The sequence below is a fragment of the Ctenopharyngodon idella genome, chromosome 8 (assembly GCF_019924925.1).
Source record: "Ctenopharyngodon idella isolate HZGC_01 chromosome 8, HZGC01, whole genome shotgun sequence".
NCBI classification, from domain to species: domain Eukaryota; kingdom Metazoa; phylum Chordata; class Actinopteri; order Cypriniformes; family Xenocyprididae; genus Ctenopharyngodon; species Ctenopharyngodon idella.
The window spans coordinates 26129056-26152502 of NC_067227.1; the positions used below are offsets into that span (position 1 = coordinate 26129056).

A 23447-nucleotide genomic window follows, 5' to 3' on the forward strand; every position below is an offset into this window, starting at 1 on the left:
AAAAGATCTAAATGAAAACCCGAAGCTGGTCCATGTTTATTTTCAATTCCGAAGTTTATAAACCAAATTCAATGTTTAACACACAAATATGGGATTTGAAAATAGTAATTACATGTATAGTACATGAAAACAACTCTCTATACGATTGGATCCAACAGGAATTGTCATTACAAAGAATAAATAACACAAGTAAAAATATATATTCTGACTATCCGTTAGAGACTGGAACTAATCATTATTTTCTTTCAAGTGTGGAATTTTCCAGTGTTTATATACAATGAATTAATGCCGTTCATGCCATGCATGTTAACAGCATTCCATACAGTTACATATTGGAACATTTCTTTTATCTCAGATAAGCAAAGCACTTCGTTTACAAAGGGATGAGAATAAGAGAAGACAAAAGAGACAGAATCATCCATTGACAACAGGGCAACATCTATTGAACATTCCAAGCAAAGCATCAGTCAAAATAAATTATACAAACTTAAAATGCCAGCAAGACTTAAAATTTGACATTAAAAATTAAAGTAAAAAACCTAAAACTATGTGGCCCACTCTTGTGGTAAACATTTTTAAATAAAACAGAAAAATACAGGTGTATTTCTGATATAAATCTTTTTGAAAACAAGGACTGTAAATCTGTCCCTCTGCCCATGTACTTAAATGTATAGGCCTAATTAACAAAAACAACCTTTTGGCATTTGAAACACCTTAATCTGCCGTATCACCCATTATTTTATATTTAATTTTTACCCTTTGGATAAATATTGAGAATTCAACCAGGCCAAGTCAGGAAAAAGAGGCACTTTGCATTTATCTACAAGAACTGATAGCTGTCGAAATATTCCTAATCATGAGGAAAAATCATTCAAGTTGGTTGAGTGAGTTTTTGTTCCTTTGAAAATTCAAATTCTCTTTAGTGTGTTGAGATAAACCCTGTAAAATATGCATCAATGATTTAGTAGCTCCCTAAATTAAGTGGAATAAATTTCAGGAAACCAAAAAAACCTGTTCAAACAGGACATGTTAATGGTCACTGCCCTTTTTAGCATGAACAATGTAGCCCTTTGCTTTTATGATGCCTCTGCTCTTGACGATGATGGAGTACCGTAAGACCCACTCCAGCCTCCAGTCGGCCACCTGCAGGTCCTTACTGCTCCCCTGTACTGCTTCCTGGAAGCCTGCGGCACTGATAAGCTCTAGACACAAAAAGAAAGATTGGCAACATTAGATTTCCTGCGCTGTTGCTCATGCTAATTCATAATTACATGGCAGAGCTAGTTCATGCACGCAGTCATTGGCTCAGTGACTCACACACCTTTGGGGTCATTGTGTGTTAGCAACTGTATGTCGAACTCTTTAGCAAATGCAGTGAGGTCTGGAGGCATCACACAGCACGAGGCCAGATTCACCTGATTACTGCTTGGCTTTATCTTCATAGCATGAAAGAGTAAAAAAATAAAAAAATAAAAATCACTTTTTGAATCCATTGTAAATTATTTATATTAAAAAAAATGCACACATAGCTGACCTGAGCCCAGTTATAGAGCTGCTCTAGGAGAGCTTTGTCCAAGTCTGATGTGCCAATGGCAGCAATTTTCTGGCTTTGCACGAGACTCTCCAGCTCTTCCCACAGCGGCTGTAGGTGGGTCAGCGTCTGCGCCTCGCCCTCAGGGAGAGGAGGCGGAGCAATGATCACAGAGTCCAGCTGAGATACACCTAACGAAAGACAAGCTGAACAACACAGAGGGGGATTATTGTCAAATTATCTGAAATTGCTTACACTGCTGTTTAAAAGTTTGGGCAGTCATTTTTTAAAATAAAAGAATACTTTTATTCAGCATAGATGCATTAAATTAATCAAAAGTGACAGTAATTTTTTTTAAAAAGCTGAAGAAAAAAAAACGTATCACGGTTTCCACAAAAAATAGCAGCACAACTGTTTTCTTAAGCAGCAAATCAGCATATTTCTAAAGGGTCATGTGACACTGAAGACTGGAGTAATGATGCTGAAAATTCATTTACATTTTAAAATATATTAAATGCCTTAAAAATGTAATATTACTGTATTTTTGATCAAATTAATGCAGCCTTGGTAAATATGAGAGAGACTTCTTTCAAAAAGCGGTAGTAGATGTAGATGCCACTTGTTAAAATAAGACTGGCATTATTGATCCATTTATTGCTAACTTCTCAAATTAGTCATGAGGATGTTGCTGATTTCACATTCTAAGTGGGGAATTTATTAGGTGAAAGAATTATTATTTTAAAAAAAGAATTAGTCAAACTTAAACTTAAATTATATTAATTATTAAATAATTTATAATCATAATTAAGGGTCAGACAGGAGTCATAAAACTAATTAAAATAAATAAATTAATAATTTACCATGATTATAAGTGGACCTCAGGGAAAGAAAAAAATAATATGACCCCCTCTAAGTATTTGTTTGGAGACTACTAATTTTCTCTTCAAGTGCCCCTATTAAGCTATTTTAAAGGTTCCTAATTTTGTCTTGGAGGTCTCCTACAATAGGTTTACATACATCCCAGATCAAAAAACACTTTAATTTTCTCATAATATACATTGCACATCACCTCATTTCTCAGAGTCTGAAAAGCGCGCGTTTGAAGACTCGACTTTCCTAGAGCCTACTCTGCTCTGATTTGTCAGATGTCCCAGTGTGTTGAGATTGGTCTACCGCTTACAGCGCATGTCAGAAATAAAACAGCTAGTACCATATCTGAATTTCAGATCCAGAGGCTTCCTCAGCTCTTGATACACAGTGATATGAACAGTAACAACGGCGCTGGTATTTCTGTATCAATTGCAGCGCGAGTCCTCACCCTTTGAAAGTGCATTCACTGTGGATTCTCAGTACTGAAAACAGCGTCTTCTCAACATGTCGACAACATGAACCAAACTCTTCCGGGCCTCAGTTACAAATACTGTGTTTGAGGGCGTGTCAAAGTAGATGTTGTTCGTGGGCAGCCAATGAAGAGCATAGGCTGGCATTATGCAAATTTGTTACATTATTATTACGTAGGTATGTAACAGGAAGTGAGACTGGAATTGCTGACGACTCATTTTGGCAGTTCAGAATCGATTATTTCTCTTAGGAAGAAATAGCTTTACTTGTTGTGTACTTTGATCTTTAAAAGCATAAGCATAATAGGGGCATTTTAAATTTTCATTCAGTTTTTCATGTTTTTTTTTTTTTTTATACTTTCATTTTTCTTCTGCATTTACACTGCAAGTCTTGATACCCAATTCCGATTCGCTGACTATATCCGTTTTTTCAAAACGAACTGTGATTGGTTGTGTTAGATGTCACTCAAACGTCCTCTTGGGCGGTTCTTGCATGGCAGACGCAAATGCATGTATCCGATTCATGTCAGATTTATTTTCACATATGAATGAGGGCTGAAATGGATTTGAGAATATCGGAATCCATGTGCTTTTTTCCTGCTTACACGTTCATGGGTCATATCCGATATGTGCCACAAAGGAGGAAAAAAAATGGAATTGGGTCACTGGAACTATGTAATGTAAATGTGGCCTTATAGTCTTAAACGCAAGTTAGATTAGTCTAAGAAATACACCCTTTTTTACCCATTTTTTTAATCAGTTTTACCCATCAAACATATGAATAATAAGTGTATAGCTCATGATATTAAGCAGAACTTACCCATGTCTACTGCACTTCTAATGGACAAGCAGTGCGACTCAGTGAGAAAAAGCTTGACTGTAAAGACATGTAAACATATTTACTAACATGCACAGGCACTGCAACAGCGATACCAAACACACTAAGGATCAGTAATCCTCACCAGACACCTTCAGCTCCTCTCTCTCCTCTGGGGTGATGGCCTCTGTGTTTTCTGGAATGGTGCAGTCCAAAACACTAGGAAGCTCCTGAGGAGGAAAAACTGCAGTTACTGATTTGCACAACCATGCTACAATGGAAAGTATCCAGTCACTTACTGGATTATGCATTATAGTTGCATAATTTTTTGGCAATCTTGTGTCTATGAAGCTCCCCAGTCACTTTACGTTGCATGTGAAAACATTAGACACCTTGTTAATGGACTGCATGAAAGGAATGCATCAATAAGCCTTAGCTTTTGTGTGCTAAGACCTTTACTCTCCACTCACTGAGCTGAGGGAGGCAGATTCGCTGACAATGGCAGAATAAGCCAGAGCAGAGGAACACCGGCCCCATGCTATGAACAATCACCATAACAACTGTCTTTTCATCCCAGTGCCTATATATGCTTTCACGGTGCTAAGAGACAGACGTTTTGCTTTCCCACAATCCACAGAGTGCTCAACTGTTTATGTTCAGTGAGTCTAACATCATTTTGGCTACTACTTCATGCAGCTGAACTCTTTAATATGTCAAAGATGACATATGTTTAGTTTAAAACAGCTTGTTTACAAGTTCTCAAGCTTTCATTTTTCACTTTCACAATTAGTGTCATGCAAGGTCTTACTGAGTCAAGTGATGACGGCATTGCGGCAAACCACTCGCTTAGTGTGCCTTGGATGCAATCTTGAAGCTGTGGATTGAGTCAGAAAACATTGAAAAACATGTTAACTAAGGACAGGCAACAAACCAAATATTATGAAACAAAAAAACAACATCTTGGCAACTTCCCATCCCACATAATTTCTCAATATTTGAGAAAAGACATTTACTATTACATTACTTAGCTCTAATGTTCAGTGAGTTTGAAATCATTGGGCGTTTCTCCAAACACATACCAAGTTTTGGCCCTGCAGGCTTTCGGCATAATATTAATCATTAGCAAAGTAATATTTCATGATGGTTTTTCATATTTTAAACGATAATATTTTTAAATATTTTTTTTTTATAAATGATGAATCCATTTATGCAAAAATATAATATATATATATATATATATATATATATATAATTAAAACAATATATTTGGTCAAAAAATTATATAAGAAGGAAGTTGTATTTTCATCAACTCTGACATCAAGACATCATGAACATATTTCTTACAAATCTTACAAAATCACATATGCATGTTTAAACATTACTAATCCACCTGTGTGGGCTTGAAGAATAAGCCCACACAGAATAATTTTTATCATGGGATTTCAAAGAGGGTTTGGCCAGTACATAAAAATGCACAGTCATTCATTTGTCAACTGTTGAGATAATAAGGCAATCTATATAAGAAAATCTATATAAGCATGACATTGCATCATCCTTCATTCGTCAGGTCACATAATACTGTACACCTTCTCTAATATATATATATATATATATATATATATATATGGCATCTTTCAGTGTACTGTAAATGTTTGTTTGTGTGTGTGTGTGTGTGTGTGTGTGTGTGTATATATATATATATATATATATATATATATATACACACACACACACACACACACACAAACAAACATTTACAGTACACTGAAAGATGCCAAAACAAAAAACATGATCATTTGAATTTACATACAACAGCAGTAAGATGCATAGCAGTGGCTTAAGCCACATTTTGCATAGTTTCATGTCATGAGCAGCACGAGGCAAACTAGTCAGTGACGTCATTAATGGAAGTATTCCACAGATCATATCTTTTCCCCAGGATTCGTTCTTGTGAGTCGATTCTTTTAATAATCCTAGCGAACCGATTTGCAAAGCTTCTGACTGTAAGTGGGTGTCATGTTGGAGCCATATATAAAGAAACATATCACCAGTTTTTTCGAACAGGTATAAAAATATATGGAGGAAAAGTAAAATTAGGTTAACCATGACAGAATCCAACTATAAAACAAGTGTACATAAAATACAAATGACACAGCTAAATTACCCATAATTTAGAATATATTGATATATTGACGACTTAAATGAATCTGTGATCCGGTTCGGTGAAATGAACCGTCCGAAGGAGCCGATGCGCAAAAAAAAGAATCGGACTTCCCAACACCAACGACGACTTTATAAACATAAATAATGGGGGTGACCCGGGGTGACCGTGGTTAAACTCATTGACCGAACAACATCACTCTACAAAATATGTCAGGCCTGTGCTAGCAAGGTGGACCAAGATGCACTACAAGCACTGCAAACCCATGTCACTTACCTCCTCACTTGGCGAAGACGGACATTTCTTCTTAAGTCGACTGCGGTTTACTAAATTTCCCGTGTGTAGCTTCAGGGTTGTTGCGTGATTAAAAAGCAGTTTCGCGTTAACATGAGACTCCATTACTCCGTGAAAATCGGTGACTGGAAATAAGTGTTGTCTTTACGTAACTATTAACCGTAAAATGCCCTCGGGTACCTTGTTTCCTTCTCTCTCTCATACACTAAACAGTGTAGTATGACTTTGCACTTGTAGTTCATTCAAGTAGAGAGGAGGTTAGAGCAGAGAGACTCACGCCCACAATGAGAATATGGATGAGTTGCGCTGGAAAACCTGGCGAGGATCAACCGGAGGTGGATTGGAAGAGTCATTTAAAGCAACTTTCAACCTTTTTGACTAAAAGGCCCCCCATTGTCCAACACAATATTCAAATGACCCCATGTAGGCTGAGATATTTCCTCTGGCACTTCTGCAGTAATGATAACAAAACTGCTGGCTTTTAGACTTCTTTATTTACAGAAACCAAAAGTGAATCATAGGAATCCCAAATGGTGCCTCACTCAAGTTTCTTTTCATTTCTACCCTGCATGTTCATCAATGAAAACAACTGTTGAGGGGACAAATTAAAATTTGAAATATATAAGTTTTAAGCATTTTATTACTTTGCATTATCTTAATATAACTTTTTTTGAATAATGATAATAAGTATATAAGTTAGATGCCCCACCCCCTGGTTGAGAACTTGATTTAGAGGCATCTTAACTACATTATATTTTGTCATTATGACACAGCAGAAATTATTCAAGTCAAGTCACCTTTATTTAAATAGCGCTTTGAAACATGTATTGTATAAATACAATATGGATTGTTTCAAAGCAGCTTTACAGTAATAAACAGGAAGCTAACGATCAATAATGCAAACTTCATCAAATATGAGAAGACAATACAGACAATAGTGTCATTATTCCACTCAATGTTGATTCAGTTCAGTTCAATAAGTGTAAAGCTCACCAAAGTTAAATTCTATAAGCAGCTCTACAGAAGACAATAGTGTTGTTCAGTTTGAGTCAGTTTAGTGTTGATTCAATTCAGCTTAATAAGTGTTGAAGTTGCAAAATTCATCAATTACAAAAAGTCGAATCAGCTAAAAAGCAGCTTTACAGAAGACAATTTTATCATCCAGCTCAATTCAGTGCAGTCAAATCGATAATATGAAGTGTCTTATAACCCCCAAATTATTAGTTTTTTATGTATATCTAATTATAAATGTGACATCAAACTGCTTTTAATAAACTTTTAAAATTAAAAGTTATTTAAAATCTGAGTCAAATACTCTTTAAAGTGAAGATTAAAGTGATTGAACGATGATTAAAGTGAAGAAAGACACTGGCGGTATATAAAATGAGAGCAGACATCTACATGAGTTTTATTGGTGAGATTCTTACAAAAAAATATATTCAAGCAAAGTACCCCCAAAGAAAGACATTGACAGTGAGTAAAATGAGGGCATTGACATTGCAGACAGTCTTCCAAGTGTGGTCTTCTTCAATACTCGTGAGTTTCTTTTCCAGAGCCTGCCGTTCCTCCTCATTCATCTCTTGTTTAGCCACATGGGAAAGACCACACAGCCACATTCCAGCACGCTTCCACCATGCAGGCGTGTCCTCATCTGACCCCTCTGACTCTGTAGTGCTGGGATCAGAGCCTGCTGGTTCAGAGCCTCTAGCCCAGGGGTCTTCCAGCTCTACACGCTCCTTCTTACTGTGTCTTGTCCACCAGGTCAAACGAACAAGCTGAAATGAAATATAAGTGTTATATTAGCTCATGTTCAGTGTGTGTTACAGCTAAAATATCATCATAAATGATGTAATGCTTTGTGTATGTAAATATATAAATAAAAAAATTGACATGCTTTCTTTGCTTTTTATGCTAATAAAGAAATTAAAGAACGTCTTGTCTTTATAAATTAATTTCCAAATTTAAGGTAGTCTTTGTCAGTGCAGACCTAGATTATTTAGGCTATTTTGGCCAGCAGAACCTCCTTTTGTGGACATTAATAGGGAAGAAAATGGTTAATAAATGATTAAATTAAAACTAAGAATGCAAAATATTCTTAGGGGTAGGATTAGTCTGTTAGTTAAACTAAATTAAAGTAATTTTGCTTAATTTTAAACCAATATAAATTCATGTAAATGCCCTTTTAGATAGGTAATGGCCTGGGTACATGCTCTTTATCTCCTTTTTTAAGTGTTTTATACAAATGTATATGAAAGGGATAATGTACATCAAAACTGATTGGAGCACAAACCTTTTTTAAAATCTTACCTCTTTATAATCTATTAGGTGTATAAAATATTAAAAAAAGATTAAAAAAGGTTAGAGAGAAAAATACTGTACCATGGTACAACAGTATTACTCACGCTATCAAAAGAGAAACTCGTAATCTAGAACGCAAATGGAGACAAACTCATTTAGAGGTCTTCAGAATCGCGTGGAAAGACAGCTCGTCCCGTTATAGAAAGACTCTAAAAGCAGCCAGGGCTAAGCATCTCCGCAAACTCATAGAAAATAACCATAACAATCCAAGGTTCTTGTTTAGTACAGTGGCTAGATTAACAAATAAACAGACATCACCAAAACAAAACATTTCATTACAGTTTAGTAACGATGACTTTATGAATTTCTTTACTGAAAAAATCGAAAGCATCAGATTTCCAATTGTAAATGTACAACCTTTGACAGAGTTTTATGATTCAGCCTCAATTATCACCCCTCAAGAACAGTTTCAGTGCTTTACAACTATAGGACAGGAAGAGCTAAATAAACTTATCACTGCATCTAAACCAACAACATGTTTATTAGATCCAATACCCACTAAACTACTGAAAGAATTGTTACCTGTAGCAGAAGAGCCTCTTCTCAATATTATTAACTCGTCTTTATCTCTAGGTCATGTTCCAAGACCGTTCAAGCTAGCAGTTATTAAGCCCCTCATTAAGAAACCACAATTAGATCCTAATGTATTGGCAAATTACAGACCCATTTCAAATCTTCCATTTATATCTAAAATACTAGAAAAAGTGGTGTCGGTCCAATTGTGCTCCTTCTTGCAAAAAAATGCTATCTATGAAAAATTTCAGTCAGGATTCAGGTCTCATCATAGCACAGAAACTGCGCTCGTTAAAATTACAAATGACTTACTTCTAGCTTCTGACCAAGGCTGTATCTCAATACTAGTGCTACTTGATCTCAGTGCTGCGTTCGACACTATAGATCATAAAATACTCCTAGATCGACTACAGAATTACACTGGTATTCAGGGACAGGCATTACGGTGGTTTAGGTCGTATCTATCAGACCGTCACAATTTTGTTTATTTAAACGGGGAAAAATCTAAGATAACGATAGTAAATTATGGAGTGCCGCAAGGATCTGTGTTAGGCCTTCTGCGATTTTCAATATACATGCTGCCACTTGGTAATATTATAAGAAGACATGGAATTAGTTTCCACTGTTATGCCGATGATACTCAGTTATATATTTCAACACAACCAGATGAAAACTCTAAATTATCCAATCTGACAGAGTGTGTTAAAGAAGTAAAACATTGGATGACTAGTAATTTTCTTCTATTAAATTCAGATAAGACTGAAGTATTACTTATTGGGCCAAAAACCTGTACACAGAATCTCTCAGACTACAATCTGCATTTAGAAGGATGTACTGTTACTCCATCCTCGACAGTTAAAGACCTGGATGTTCTATTAGACAGCAACTTGTCCTTTGAAAATCATATTTCATATGTTACAAAAACAGCCTTCTTTCACCTCAGAAACATTGCTAAGATACGGAATATGTTATCTGTTTCTGATGCAGAAAAGTTAGTTCATGCTTTCATGACGTCTAGACTAGATTACTGTAATGCATTACTAGCTGGTTGCCCTGCTTCCTCAATAAACAAGCTACAATTAGTACAAAATGCAGCTGCTAGAGTTCTTACCAGGTCAAGAAAATATGATCATATAACACCAATTTTATCATCTCTTCACTGGTTACCTATTAAGTTCCGTATCGATTATAAAGTACTGCTAATGACCTACAAGGCTCTAAATGGTTTAGCTCCTGTGTACTTAACCAATCTTCTATCGCCCTACAATCCTTCACGCTCTTTAAGATCACAAAACTCTGGACTTCTGGTTGTACCTAGGATAGCTAAGTCCTCTAAAGGTGGGAGAGCGTTTTCACATTTGGCTCCTAAACTCTGGAATAGCCTTCCTGATAATGTTCGGGGCTCAGACTCGCTCACCCAGTTTAAATCTAGATTAAAGACGCATCTCTTTACCCAAGCATTCACATAATGAATCTCATATCAGATAAATTGCACATGACTATCTTTGCTTAATGTTATGAACAGCAGCTATGCTAATTATTCTCCATTTGCTTTTCCATTTTACCTCGGGACGCCCGAGGTAAAACCGAGGTAAAGTTTGGATCCAGCCTCTTAAGAAGACCTCAGATGACCAACACTTTTGAAGAGACAGCGCCAACTCCTGCGAGGACTTCAGAAGATGCAACATCTGGATCAACACGCACATTCGCAAATTTCTATATATCCTAATTATTGTTAATATGTATTTCATTTTTCCAGGAGCTCTTTGCTTCTACCTTCAATTAAATTGCTAACAGTGATTGTAAATTAATTGCCTAAATTATTACATTATTAGCTAACTGCATTCTCCAAATTGTAATGTTGACATGCATTCTCTGTAAAGCTGCTTTGAAACGATATGTATTGTGAAAAGCGCTATACAAATAAATGTGAATTGAAATGAATTGAATTAAAACAATTGTTCTAGCAACAAGACAAACACTTCAACAATATTATTGTAGACCTAATATTAAAGGGTTAGTTCACCCAAAAATGAAAATAATGTCATTAATTACTCACCGTCATGTCGTTCTACACCCGTAAGACCTTTGTTCATCTTTGGAACACAAATTAAGATATTTTGATTAAATCCGATGGCTAAGTGAGGCCTGAACTGAACTGTTTTAAATATGTTTTTAGTAGCTTTATGGATCTTGAGAGAGGAAATGTCATTGCTGGCTATGCAGGCCTCACTGAGCCATCGGATTTAATCAAAAATATCTTAATTTGTGTTCCGAAGATGAACGAAGGTCTTACGGGTGTGGAACGGCATGAGGGTGAGTAATAAATTATATTATTTTCATTTTTGGGTGAACTAACCCTTTAATAGTAATGATAACCAGAGTTATTATTGTTTCTATTAAAAACATTTCCATTAATTCAAATAAGCTGAAATAAAATAAAATATAAATATTAGTTGAAAACGTAAACTAAATGAAAATTAGAAATATTACCTCGGCAATAAACTGAAATAAGTTTAAGTTGAAGCACTAAAATTATTAACTGGGAATAAATAACAGCTAAAACTAACTAAAAATAAAACTGATAAAAATAAGTGAAACCTAATTAGCAGTATTAAAAAATAATAATAATGAAATGACAAAAATGCATAACAAAATTATTAAAAATTTAACATGAAGTTAACATGAAAACTAAAAATCTAAAAATAAAAGTTAATTCAAAATATTAATAAAACTAAACTAACACTGCTGATAACTGGGGCGCAAGATGGCACCAGCTGCATTTGAATGTAATGTAATGTTATATATATTATATGAGACACATGAAAGAAGCACACTGATAGGTAGCATATATTTTCAGGACAGTAATCTCAAAAACCTGGATGAGCGGTCATTATCAGGGAATAACTGACCACAGAATGTTGTGACTGACCAATCAGAATCAAGCATTTCAGAGAGTCGTGTAATAAAAATAAATATTTAAATGTGTATGTGTTTTTGAATTGCGGTTGATAGTTACGTGTTGCTCTGGAATGGGCGCAGTGCAGAGGCTGACAGCTGTGATGATCAGAGCTGTCAGTGCAAGCAGGATTAGAGCAAAATACAGGTAGTGCACATCTTTCAGCAGGGCGGGACGCGGGTCTTCCTCTCCGCATGATGGGGTGCCATAGACAAATTCCATTACCATCCTCACTGTGCCAACCACAAGTCCCACCATCAGACCCCAAAATGCACCCTGTGCAACATAAAAGAAAACAGCTTCACTTGGATGTTTTACAATCTTCTTATAAGAAATGCATCAAATGTTATAGGAAATTTAACTTTCACTTTAGTCAAGTCAAGTCACCTTCATTTATATAGCGCTTTTTACAATGCAGATTGTGTCAAAGCAGCTTTACAGTGATAGAGGGAACATAATTTTGGCTGTACAGCAGCTCTAGAAGAAAATGGCGTCACTGTCCAGCATTGTCTTTATTGCATGAGCACAAATCAGATAAAAGTTAATTAATTCACCTGTTCATTTACTCGCCCCCAGAAGATGGCCATAATAAACACTGTGGTGATGGGAGGTGCCAGGTAGCTTGTGATGGCCTGAATGTAGTCAAACAGCTGTCCACTATTGGCTGTTTGAATGATAGGAATCCACACAATGCTCAGGGCCACTAGGAATAAAATGAACACCCTGTAGATGTAAATAAACAGCAGCAAATAAGTCAGGATACTCAGGCTGTTCAGTGTATATTTTGGGAAAGGACAACAGTTTTGATTTGACCTTATACTCATGCTTCATTACCTTCACTGACATTTTGCATATGAATTATATCTAATTGATTTGAGCACTGTTATACATGCGCCGTGCCTTTATCCACTGCAATGTGGTTATCCACCTGGTGTGGAAAACTGCAGAGGAAATGGTAGGTGGACCAGTTCCACTTTCGTTAAACTGGTTTGTATCGCTATAATGATAATATTAATTTCTTTTAGATACTTTCTGAAAAATGTGTCCAAAATGAAAGTGTTCTAAAGTTTTTCCACAAAGCATTTAACAGAAACTACCTGCCCACTACCATGAGCTCTCTCTCAGAGGCCCGGGGCCGGATTCGTTGCCAAATGTCCATGGTGAACAGAGTGCTGCTACTGTTGAATATAGAGGTGAGAGAGGACATAAGCGCTGCCATCATTACAGCGATCATCAGACCTCTCAAACCTACAACACAATTACAGTGAAAGAAAGAATAGATTAGCAAGAACAACAGGAATATCAAAGCAACAAGATGATATGTTGCAAGATATTTGCTAACTAATGCATTTATTTTTTGCGGGTACATTACAGACTTCAAATCTTCAAATATAAAAAGTACTGTGAACTATGTTTTCCCATTTCTGATCTTCAAAGTGCCACTTTGCTCATGAAAATCTTATCTATAAATAAAACAACTGGGTAGGAAAGAAGCCTAAAATTAAGAAATTCTGGCTAAAATAAATAAATGGATTGTGAAGATATTTCACTGGAACTTGGTCTTTATTACATCTATATTATGTTCAATATCAATTGTTATTTGTTAATGTATTCAGCTAATAACTTGTTAGAGCACTGTCATTTTTACTACAATTTGCCATGTCAATAAAAAATAAAAGTAATATTGACACAACATGCTTTTTTTTTTTTTTTTTTTTTTTTTTAATGTAAAACCCACATAAAGGCAACAAGATATTGAGACCAGGCATATATATGTGTGTGTGTGTGTGTGTGTGTGTGTGTGTGTGTGTGTGTGTGTGTCAGAAAGGAAAATTTCAACTAAATGTAAAAGGTTGTCATACCCACTGGCATGAGCTCCACAACTAACTTTGGGTAAGCAATGTTAGAGCAGCCAACACTGGCCCCACAGATCTTCTGACACTCATCAGGATCCACACATCCTACTTCATCTAGAAAATACACAAACCCAATCACACTATTTACCATGAAAACAGAGATTTCGCATTCAACCAAAAGAATGGTGTGGAAAGTCCATTAAAATATCATAAACCCCAAATTTCATTGGTTTAATAAATGTTTGTAACTTTTTTAAAATCCAGGCCATTAATCTAGGGGAAATGCAAGAATGACTGAGCGTACTTGGGTAAAGGGCTCTGCTAATCATTCCTGGCATAACAACGAAGAACATAGGGAAGATCTTGAGGTAGCCACCGAGCACTGAACCACCTTTGGCATGGGACAAGTTTTTGGCAGACAGAGACCTTTGCACAATCACCTTCAAACATTAAATAGATACAATTACTTAATGTCAAATGTTTTTTTAACTTAAAGAGACCTATTTGTAACCTAAATTGTGAAGTCATAGTGAACAGATAGTCTTCTGTTTCACCTGGTCTGTGCACCACACCCATGTGGCCAGAACTGTGAGTCCAAAGATCAGGCCTGGCCAAGGAAGGTCTCCTGTCACTGGATCTCTGAAGATATGAAAGGCATCAGACCGAGGAAGATGACAAGTGGTGTTGGGAACCTTGATAGCAGGTATAGCGCTCTCATACTGAACCAGCAAACCCTCGTACCATCCAACTTTGTCAAATGCTGCCAAGGGAAATTCATTTGAAATGCTATCACTGTAGTTACCCAGGAATAATTCATGTAATTGTATATTTTCATAAAGAAGGGATCTATACCTATGAACATGAGGACAAATGCTCCTATTACCATGATGACGGTCTGTAAAGCATCAGTGTAGATTACTGCTGTCAGCCCACCTGCATTAAGACAAGCCACCAGTTGCTGCATTTCAACTAGAATCACATTTAGACATTTGTTATCTAAAATATCAGTTGTTTTTATTACCAGCTATAGTATAGAGTGCAGTGACGGCTAGCAGCACAACGGTGGAGACATACAGGTCCCATCCCAGTGACACCTGGATGAATAAAGCCCCTGAAAAAATGTCTGTCTGAAAAAAAGTTACAGTTAATATTATGAAAAGACTCATTTGATCTCAATCAGTGCAAATTTAGATAGATTGAGGTTTTGTTATGTTATTTGTCAATGGGGAAATAGTTAAGAAACTAAAATCCTTCCATGAACAGGTTTTATAAATTTTGAATGGTAATACTTTGTTAAATAGGTAAAATGAGTGTCTTTGCTTCGTTTAAAACTTAATGCATTACATTAAAAACAAAAAGTGAAAATACAATAACTATATCAAAAGATGAGCAAACTCAAGCCATGATCATAATATTTTCAATAATATATATATATATATTAGACTTACTGATATCTTGGTGAAAATGTAAAGGATGAGAGACAGCACACTCATGTAGATTCGGATGCGCTGACCCCCGAACCTCTTCCTCAGATACTCTGGCATTGTGACCACTCCAGCAGTAATATACACGGGCACAAAAATCCAGCCCAAGGCAATGAGGACCCACGCTGCCTACAGAGCATCACACTTGATGTCTGATAAGATGTTTTGTTTCAGCATGTGATGTAATAAAACTGTCAAACATTTGTTTAGCCTAAGACAACAATAAACTCACGAGTGAAATCAGTAATTAGATTAGCAAGTAGTAATTAGCAACACTAGAATCTTGTAAAATAAGGAATAATTTGTCTACCGTACATTCCACTCAAATCCCCCAACTGCGAGTCCCCCTGCTGCTCCTGTCCCTGCTAATCCAATGAACAGACCACTGCCTACGTTACTGGACATCAAAGAGGCACCAATCTGTTGAAACACAATACTGAGAAAACACTCTCAAAACTAAAGGAAACTATGATAAATCAAGCTGAAAGAAACATTTCTTCACACTAAACACTACTTCAGCTGTCAAATAGAACTTGTTTGTGTATAACTGTTATACATGATTCTTTTAATGTAAAAATTTACACAATCACTCCATTGTTTAAGTAATAAATTCTTTTAGGAGACAGCAGTGATTTCATTACTTCCCTTTTCCTGGTTCTAATTCCAGGCCAGGGCTTTGAAAATCAAGGTTCTTCCTTGTAGACATGCACAAGATAAATATTCCAGATTCATTATTAAGAGTAAACACCGCAAAGACACAGAAACTCACTGGCCACCATGTCATAGATCGTCCTGCCAAAAAGTATCCACCCACTGTCCCACGGTTGGCTCTGACTGAGGACTAAAAATCAGAAATCTCTATCTCAGCATCAAAAGTTAGACATACCAAATTCTCTACATAAATGCAAATATTACCAGAGAGTCTGCAAACTTTCACTTACCCATATTCCAACTGCCAACACAAACACAAAGTAGACTACAACCACAGCAATATCTGCAGCCTCCAAAGCAAACTTCGCGGGCACCTCAGGCTCTTGGGTGCCCGTTACAGGCTCTTGGGTGCCCGTTACAGGCTCAGGTGAAGCTGGCATTTTCTACAATGCCCAAGGCAAAAGTGTGAACTTTGAAGCAGGTGCTGATTTCATTAATAATTAATCAGCCTGTTCCAGAGAACGCATGAGTTACACATTATATGACAGATACACATCACCACGTGAGGATGCTGTAAACTAATATACATTAGAAGTTAACAGTTTGTTTTAGGAAGGAAGACACACACACACACATTATATATATATATATATAAAATTCAATAAAAATTGGGAAAATTGAGGTGTTCTAAAACTTCTGACCAGTAGAGTATATATAAGAATACTGCCGCAATTTAGCCCCAAATAAAAAAGAGACAGAGACGGACTACAAACATTCCAAGATCTTTTAGTTGCAGAGTGACTTATAAAACAAAACTGTAATTTTGTACATGAGAGCCATCATAAATACTCTTAACGTGACATTCAACTATATCAGTCCATTCATTTCTTCTTCCAGAATTTACTGTAATCATCAACTTTGAAATCATCCTCAAAATCCTCCAATTTCTGTTTGGCTGCCCTCTTCGGTTCTCTTTTCCGCATCCTGATTTTCCTCTCCTCCTCAGAGAGGGTGGTGATGTCCACAGGCATCTGGCAAAAGAGTAAAAGTGGTCAATAATAACTGACTCAAAACATACACCCCAGGTACCTTTTTTTTTTTAAAGCTTGACTTCCTTATGAACAAAACAGTTCTTAAAAAAAATTATTTTGTGTTCCACAGAAAAATAGCAGCATAGCAACATGATTTTAATGGCAGGATTTTAATTTTTGCTTGAACTTTTAGGAAAAGGTCTTGGATACAAACCACTAACCTTCATTATTCTTTTAGGCTCTTTATATCTGATGTTAATGGTGGACCCATCAGGTCTCACCAACAGAACTGGATACATCCTCTCATACTTCTGCCTCCCAAAGCGGACCACGCAGGTTCTGTTGGAGTCTGACTGAAAGGCTGTGGTGTGAAATGTGGATGTGGCTTGCAAACACCTGTGAGTGACAACAGCCTGAAGACAGCTGTGCAAAACAATAAAAGGACATTAAACATCTAAACATTTCTGAGCAGCATCAATGATTACGCTTCAAATAGCTGCAGTACAATAGAAAAATCAGCTTCAGCTTGCAACTCATTTGATCTCATTCAGTTCGAAGCCAAGTTAGATTGAGGATTTATGTTGCTATTTGTCATTGGGGAAATAGTTAAGTTACTAAAATCCTTCCATGCACAGGTCTTATCCATTTTGAATGGTAATACATATATGTCAAATGGGTAAAATGAGTGGCTTGGCTTCGTTTAAAACGTAAATACGAAAATGCAATAACTACCACACTGTCAAAAGACAAGCGAACTCAAGCTGCAATCGGTTCATTACTCACCCAAATAAACTCTTGCACGGCTGGCCAATTGCATTTAGAGCCATGATCATAATATTTGCAACCCTGGAAACGGCTATTTAGTAAATACATTCATAAATGTAAGAAGAAAATAGCACAACTCTTCAAAATGAAGAAGGTCACCATCAACAAACGGCATGGATGTGTGTCAGCATAAAATGCTCCGCCTGGAAACTTGTACCGCAGCTTCCAATAGTTCCGCTGTCTGTTCTCTTTGAATTTTTATTCACATTTAGAAATGAAAGCTTTATTTTTTTCTCTTAATGTGCATAAAATAGATTCACGCAAGTCAACTGCTTACAATAGTAATAATTAAACCACAATGTAGCATGCAAAAGTTTATTAAAAATATTGTATGAAATTCAACTCGTCAAAAAAAACAAAAAAACATTTGGTTTGTTTCTAAAACGTAGCCTATATAATATAAAGAGGTATAGTATACATCAGTAAAAATCTAAATTCCAGTCATTTTTTTCCTCGAACAGTTTTGCTCCTAAGTTGTTTTATTTTACATGGAGAAGCCTCATGGGGGCAGGCTTGTTGAGATCACATCATCAGTCGAACCATCATCATCATCATCATCACATTATAATTGTGATGATGTTACTGGATACTTGTCTAAATTTTAGATAATACATTTTAACTCTCTAATCTTGTTTGTCCAGTGAGGTAGTGGAAGTGGGAGCTGCTGTCTTCTTATAATGTGCTGCCAGTCTGTCAGCCTCTCTGTCTCCTGACAGTAGAGCTCCTTGCACTGTGCCATAAAGAGTCTTCATCGTTGCCTCACCTGCAAACAAGACCTGAAGATCCTGAAATATATGAAGTGAAACATTTCAATTTCAATAATTAAAATAATTATCCATTACTAATTTAAATTCAACATAATTGTAGGCAATAAATAAAAATCCCATACTTCATCAGGACACCGACTGCCCATTAGTGGTTGTGCCAACACGTCCATAACTTGCCCATCAACACCAACAGGTAGGAAAGCGTAAGTTCCCTTTACAAACTTGTTGCTGCGCCACTTAGTGCAGAGTATGGACTTCGGCTGAGGAATGTTTGAATGTCCTTGAAAGTACAGAAAATACTATGATGATGACAAAAATAAATGATGACAAAAACTTTTTCTGAGAACTTTTTTAAAAAACTTTTGGATTTCTTTACCAAAGAACATTTTGAGATGATCAGTGATAGCAGTTGAGAGTTCGTCATCTGGCATGGTTTCAATCAGGTCAGCTATGTCTCCTGGACACCAACCAATTAAGATATTGCCAAACCTAGAAAAGAGAAAATTAAAGATTAATAAACGCTAGCAAGTAACAATGTTAAAGGAGCCATATTATATTTTTTTCCTGAGGTACACTAATAATGATACTAAAGTGTTTTGAACCATAAACAGTCATAATAATAATAAATATTATTATTACTATTATTATTATATGTTTAGATTTTTTGAAGCACTGGATTTGACTGATTTTTCGACATTTTACTAATAGCATATATCCAGATTTCTCATTTGGCGTTTATACTTCTACATGAATGAATTTAACATTAACAACTACTGAACAATTACTAACAATTACTAACAATTTCAGTGTCATTTAATACAACATTAACCTTTCTTTAGGTCTCAGGACAGAAAAGTTCTGCATGTTCCTGAGCCACTGCATTTTATTGGTGGATACTGAGACAGGCGTGTCATCCTCATAAATGAGGCTGATAGAACCAACTTCATTCTCCCAGAATGCCTCTTCATACTCCAGAAAGATCTTGGCAATATTGCCAAAGCACAGCTTATCGATGACCTCTATTTTCTCGGTTGGGAGACTGGGGATGAAGAGGCTGGAAGCTTGAGCTTTTAGACAACCTTCAAACACACACACACAGAGAGAGAGAGAGAGAGAGAGAGAGAGAGAGAGAGAGAGCTCTCAATTTGCAATGGCAGGATTTATCTCTTCACCAGTCACACATAAATGTACCAGTCTCACTTTAAGACAGCATGATAATCCTCACAATACTCAATCCTTATCAACACATACCCAGAGAAATGGTCACTATTACATGATCGGCTAGAATCTCTTCTCCATTCTCACAGACAACGCAAACTGGGTACTGGCGGACTTTTTCATCAGAGCCAGCTTCAGTGTGAGCACGGAGAGGATCACCATGAGGAGGGGGAGTCGGAGAGGGGGCTACAGAGAAGGTTCCATCCCATTTGATCTTACTAACTTCTCTTTTTAGCAGCAAACATTCCTTAGGGAAGCCCTCCAGTAGCAGATCCACAAGCTGAAACATAAAACTGACAGACATATAACAATTAACACTAAATGAATCATTTCCTTAGCAATAATTGCAAATGAATGCAGATCGTCTTCTCAACCCATCATACCCTGCAATATTGAGACTGTCACCCATGTTGATATAATACTGCCAGGAGTCAAGAGAGATCCTGTGGAGGTCTGAAGCTCCAACGTCAATCAGCATGTCTTTGCCAACCAAAGCAAAAACACTCTGCATTCTCGTTTTCTTGTCATTGTCTTGCAAGCTGTCAATCACGCCTTGGGTTTTTTCTGCATAGTGTTCACCTAAACTCCTTCCTGTGTTGAAGCCACGGTATTGAATGATGTCCTCCCCAGCTTCATATGCACGTCTGGCGAAGTCTGCATCCACTTTGTGTCCCTTGTTACTGTAAAATGCTTCAGTGCCCATCTCAGGGACCTGGTTTAGAAGGCCTGACTTTTTTAGTAGACAGTAGACTGGGTTTTTTTCTGATGCCCCATGGATGTATTGTGCTCCAGTATCAACACATGTATTCCCTTTGACATGAAAAAGAGAAAGACAGTGACATGAGTGACATACTGTTAGATATGAATTCAGCATATTTGGCTGTATTACACTGTCAGAAATTAACCAGGTTTCAGGGCAAAAAAAAAAAAAGCGACAGATATTTAAAATATGCAGGAAAAAATATCGGATTTAAAATCATGGGATAAAATCTGTTGACAGGAAAGAAAAAGAAAAAAGAAAAAAACATCGGGCTATTTATTGGAAGTGAAACCACAGTCATGGGTCCACAGATTTCCTGTTTCCTGAAACAGTTTCCTCTACTTCAGCACACAACCCTATTTTATTAATTCATTAATAAAATAAAACAATGATAAAACAACACTATTATGAATAAAAATATAATTAACAATTATAATTATTGTTATTAATAATACATAATAACTAATTTATTTCATTGTTATTATATTATTGAATAACATATTATACATTTTCTATATATTAACTTTTTACTATAATCCTCATCCGTTTCTAAGTGTTTAATTCGTGTTGGTATTCAAATAATTATTGTAATGTATGCGTACCTAGAGTTTCAGAAGCTACTCTTCCTCCGACCTTCTCGGAGGCTTCCAGCACCGTGACGTCATTAAATCCGTATTCTTTCAGCTTCTTGGCTGCGGCGAGTCCTGCCACACCAGCGCCAACTACCACGATAGATGGATTTCTGCCTGCCATGTCTATAATATTAAAGAAGATATTACGTTAACCATAACTTCACTACAATCAAGATGCATTATGTATTAGGTACATAACATTACTATCACAACCAGCCTTTATAGCTCTGTTTGAATTAATGTGTAGGTTTAGCGGAAAATATTAAGTTAAAGTCAGACAGTAGTAACGAAAGGTCTTTACTTACTTTGTTACGGCGCCAAATGTTCTAATGTCCTACTAATATCCACCTTCAGTATTTAGCTGCATTGCTTAATTCCACTTCCTGTTTTACTGCCATGACTTCATGTCGATTTAGAGGCGGTGTTTATTTTGTAATAGCTAAAGTAGAAGAAACACGTCGTCATGGTTTTTTGTTGTTGTTTTGTTTTGTTGTATGCACAATTGTCCAATAGAGGGCAGAAAATCCTAGGGAATTGAGTCTGACTTTGAACACCTGGGATGGACTACAAATGGATTGATCCATGCGTCCACTGTTCCACTGAGCAAGACATAGAACACCAGATTACCCCAGAGGGAGTGCCTCTCTTATAAATGCACTATATGTCACTTTATAAAAAAAAATAATGTACTCAATGTTTTTAATGATAGGGTAAAAATACTATTGCTCAGTGAATTATTATACTGAAAGTGTTGACTTTACATATGTATCTTATCTTACATATATATCTTATTATATATCTGAAAGTGTTGGCTTTACAGTTTTGTTATATGAGCCAAGAATACAACAAGAACAGGTGCACTTCCTTTTCTTTAATGATGAAATGTCTTGCCCTTAGGCTTTCTCTGCTCAACCAATGTTTAAAACAGATGTATTGCAGCACAGAAACGCTCCATGCAAAACTATAAGCCAGCCAAAATGCCCATTTTTAATCAGTGGCTTCTATAATCTGCACTTTCAGCTGCTTTGCAAAGCTGACACTTTTCAATACCCAGAGTCTGTGGAGAACCAAGTAATTCACTTTTGTCACAATACGAGCCAACCTTTTGTTCAGCCAGGCTCTGATGAATCAAAGACCTTATTGTGGCATTAATTCATCATCGGTGTAATTTATCATCTTTTGGCGTCATTGTATGCAGCTTAGTTTTCAATAATCTGTGCTTTGTCTCAAAGCAGGGTCGAACAGATCTGATCCAGTGGGAGGCAGGTGAGGGGTGACATTTTTTACAAAGCGCAGTGAAAAGACTACACCAACAAACAACAGACATCTTCTGCTGCACTCAGGGGGAGTAACACTGCTCTCCACTCTCATTGTTTATCTTTGTTTGGACGGCCAGTGACTGCATGTACGGACAATTTTGATAGATGTTTATCATTGTGACAGAAATGTGCCCCTGAAAAGATACTTTTCATGCTTTACACATGCAACACGCTGTTTAAGTGTTTTTATCTGTAAGAAATAATCATAAATCTGTTGTTGGTCACATAAATATGAGTGTTTTGGAAACATCAACGTGATCATATGTCTCAAGATGATTAGATGATGACTGAAGGATATTGTGGGATTTAGAGGATGTTTGGTTTGAGAAGGTATCCGTACTTTTTCCCATGGTCCCGTTTTCACTTTATAATGAAGTAACTTGTCAAGGCAGGACAGTCCATGGGCAATGCGCTGGATCATCTGTTTGTCGACAGACAGGCCCACCCCAAAATAACCAAAGCCAATACAGTGTTCATTAAATATAATAGTATGCATGTGCATTGATGGATTACACCTTCTAACAAAATCTGTCCTTTATTTTTCTTAAATACATATATATATATATATATATATATATATTTACGTTGCAGCACTTCCAGGTTCACGTCAGAACGCCGGCTCTTTGGGTGAACTAACCCTTCAAAGTATTAAAAATAGATATATTGTTCAAAATTGTGACAAAAAGTCTTGGACAATTTCTGTTGTCAGAAAATTTCTGTTGTTTTAAAAAGTGTGTGGCAAGCAGGGCGGGGCTGAGAGCCGCGGGAACGGAGAGCGAGTCCCATGGAGGAGCACCGGGAAGATAAAAGGAGGAGTGACGACAGTGAAGGATAAGAGAGGACCAGGCCTGGACTATTTATGTTGTGTTTTATTATGTTTTTATGCGGCAGTTGTCCGTGAGAGGCTGCTGCTTTACTTTTGTTTTGTTGT

General features: G+C 36.5%; 4 protein-coding genes across 5 annotated transcripts; all 4 read right to left on the minus strand.

Moving 5' to 3' along the window:
• Positions 1-12: 12 nt before the first annotated feature.
• gclm (glutamate-cysteine ligase, modifier subunit) lies at positions 13-6604 on the minus strand. 2 transcript variants are annotated; one of them, XM_051901926.1, is made up of 7 exons: positions 6126-6599; positions 4497-4562; positions 3834-3918; positions 3692-3748; positions 1535-1737; positions 1322-1436; positions 13-1202 (listed from the first exon to the last, which is right to left on the minus strand). In XM_051901926.1, exons 1-7 carry the CDS (start codon positions 6246-6248, stop codon positions 1030-1032), a joined length of 822 nt encoding a protein of 273 aa, XP_051757886.1. In that variant the 5' UTR covers positions 6249-6599; the 3' UTR covers positions 13-1029. The 2 variants fall into 2 exon arrangements, with proteins under 2 accessions (XP_051757886.1, XP_051757887.1); XM_051901927.1 differs by lacking the exon at positions 3692-3748 and having other exon boundaries at positions 6126-6604.
• A 923-nt stretch (positions 6605-7527) lies between these two features.
• slc5a9 (solute carrier family 5 member 9) lies at positions 7528-16588 on the minus strand. Its single transcript, XM_051901922.1, has 13 exons — positions 16255-16588; positions 16083-16154; positions 15629-15733; positions 15278-15442; positions 14851-14956; positions 14682-14762; positions 14384-14589; positions 14134-14269; positions 13836-13943; positions 13071-13221; positions 12528-12696; positions 12034-12249; positions 7528-7918 (listed from the first exon to the last, which is right to left on the minus strand). Exons 1-13 carry the CDS (start codon positions 16402-16404, stop codon positions 7583-7585), a joined length of 2001 nt encoding a protein of 666 aa, XP_051757882.1. The 5' UTR covers positions 16405-16588; the 3' UTR covers positions 7528-7582.
• A 146-nt stretch (positions 16589-16734) lies between these two features.
• Positions 16735-17985, minus strand: mrpl55 (mitochondrial ribosomal protein L55). The gene is made up of 3 exons (XM_051901928.1): positions 17779-17985; positions 17217-17418; positions 16735-16995 (listed from the first exon to the last, which is right to left on the minus strand). Exons 1-3 carry the CDS (start codon positions 17826-17828, stop codon positions 16846-16848), a joined length of 402 nt encoding a protein of 133 aa, XP_051757888.1. The 5' UTR covers positions 17829-17985; the 3' UTR covers positions 16735-16845.
• Positions 17986-18121: 136 nt separating this feature from the next.
• On the minus strand, positions 18122-21689 carry paox1 (polyamine oxidase (exo-N4-amino) 1). Its single transcript, XM_051901923.1, has 8 exons — positions 21503-21689; positions 21168-21320; positions 20189-20615; positions 19839-20098; positions 19417-19666; positions 18964-19076; positions 18710-18867; positions 18122-18605 (listed from the first exon to the last, which is right to left on the minus strand). The coding sequence occupies exons 2-8, from the start codon at positions 21316-21318 to the stop codon at positions 18444-18446; spliced, it is 1521 nt and encodes a 506-aa protein (XP_051757883.1). The 5' UTR covers positions 21319-21320; positions 21503-21689; the 3' UTR covers positions 18122-18443.
• Between the last annotated feature and the right edge of the window lie 1758 nt (positions 21690-23447).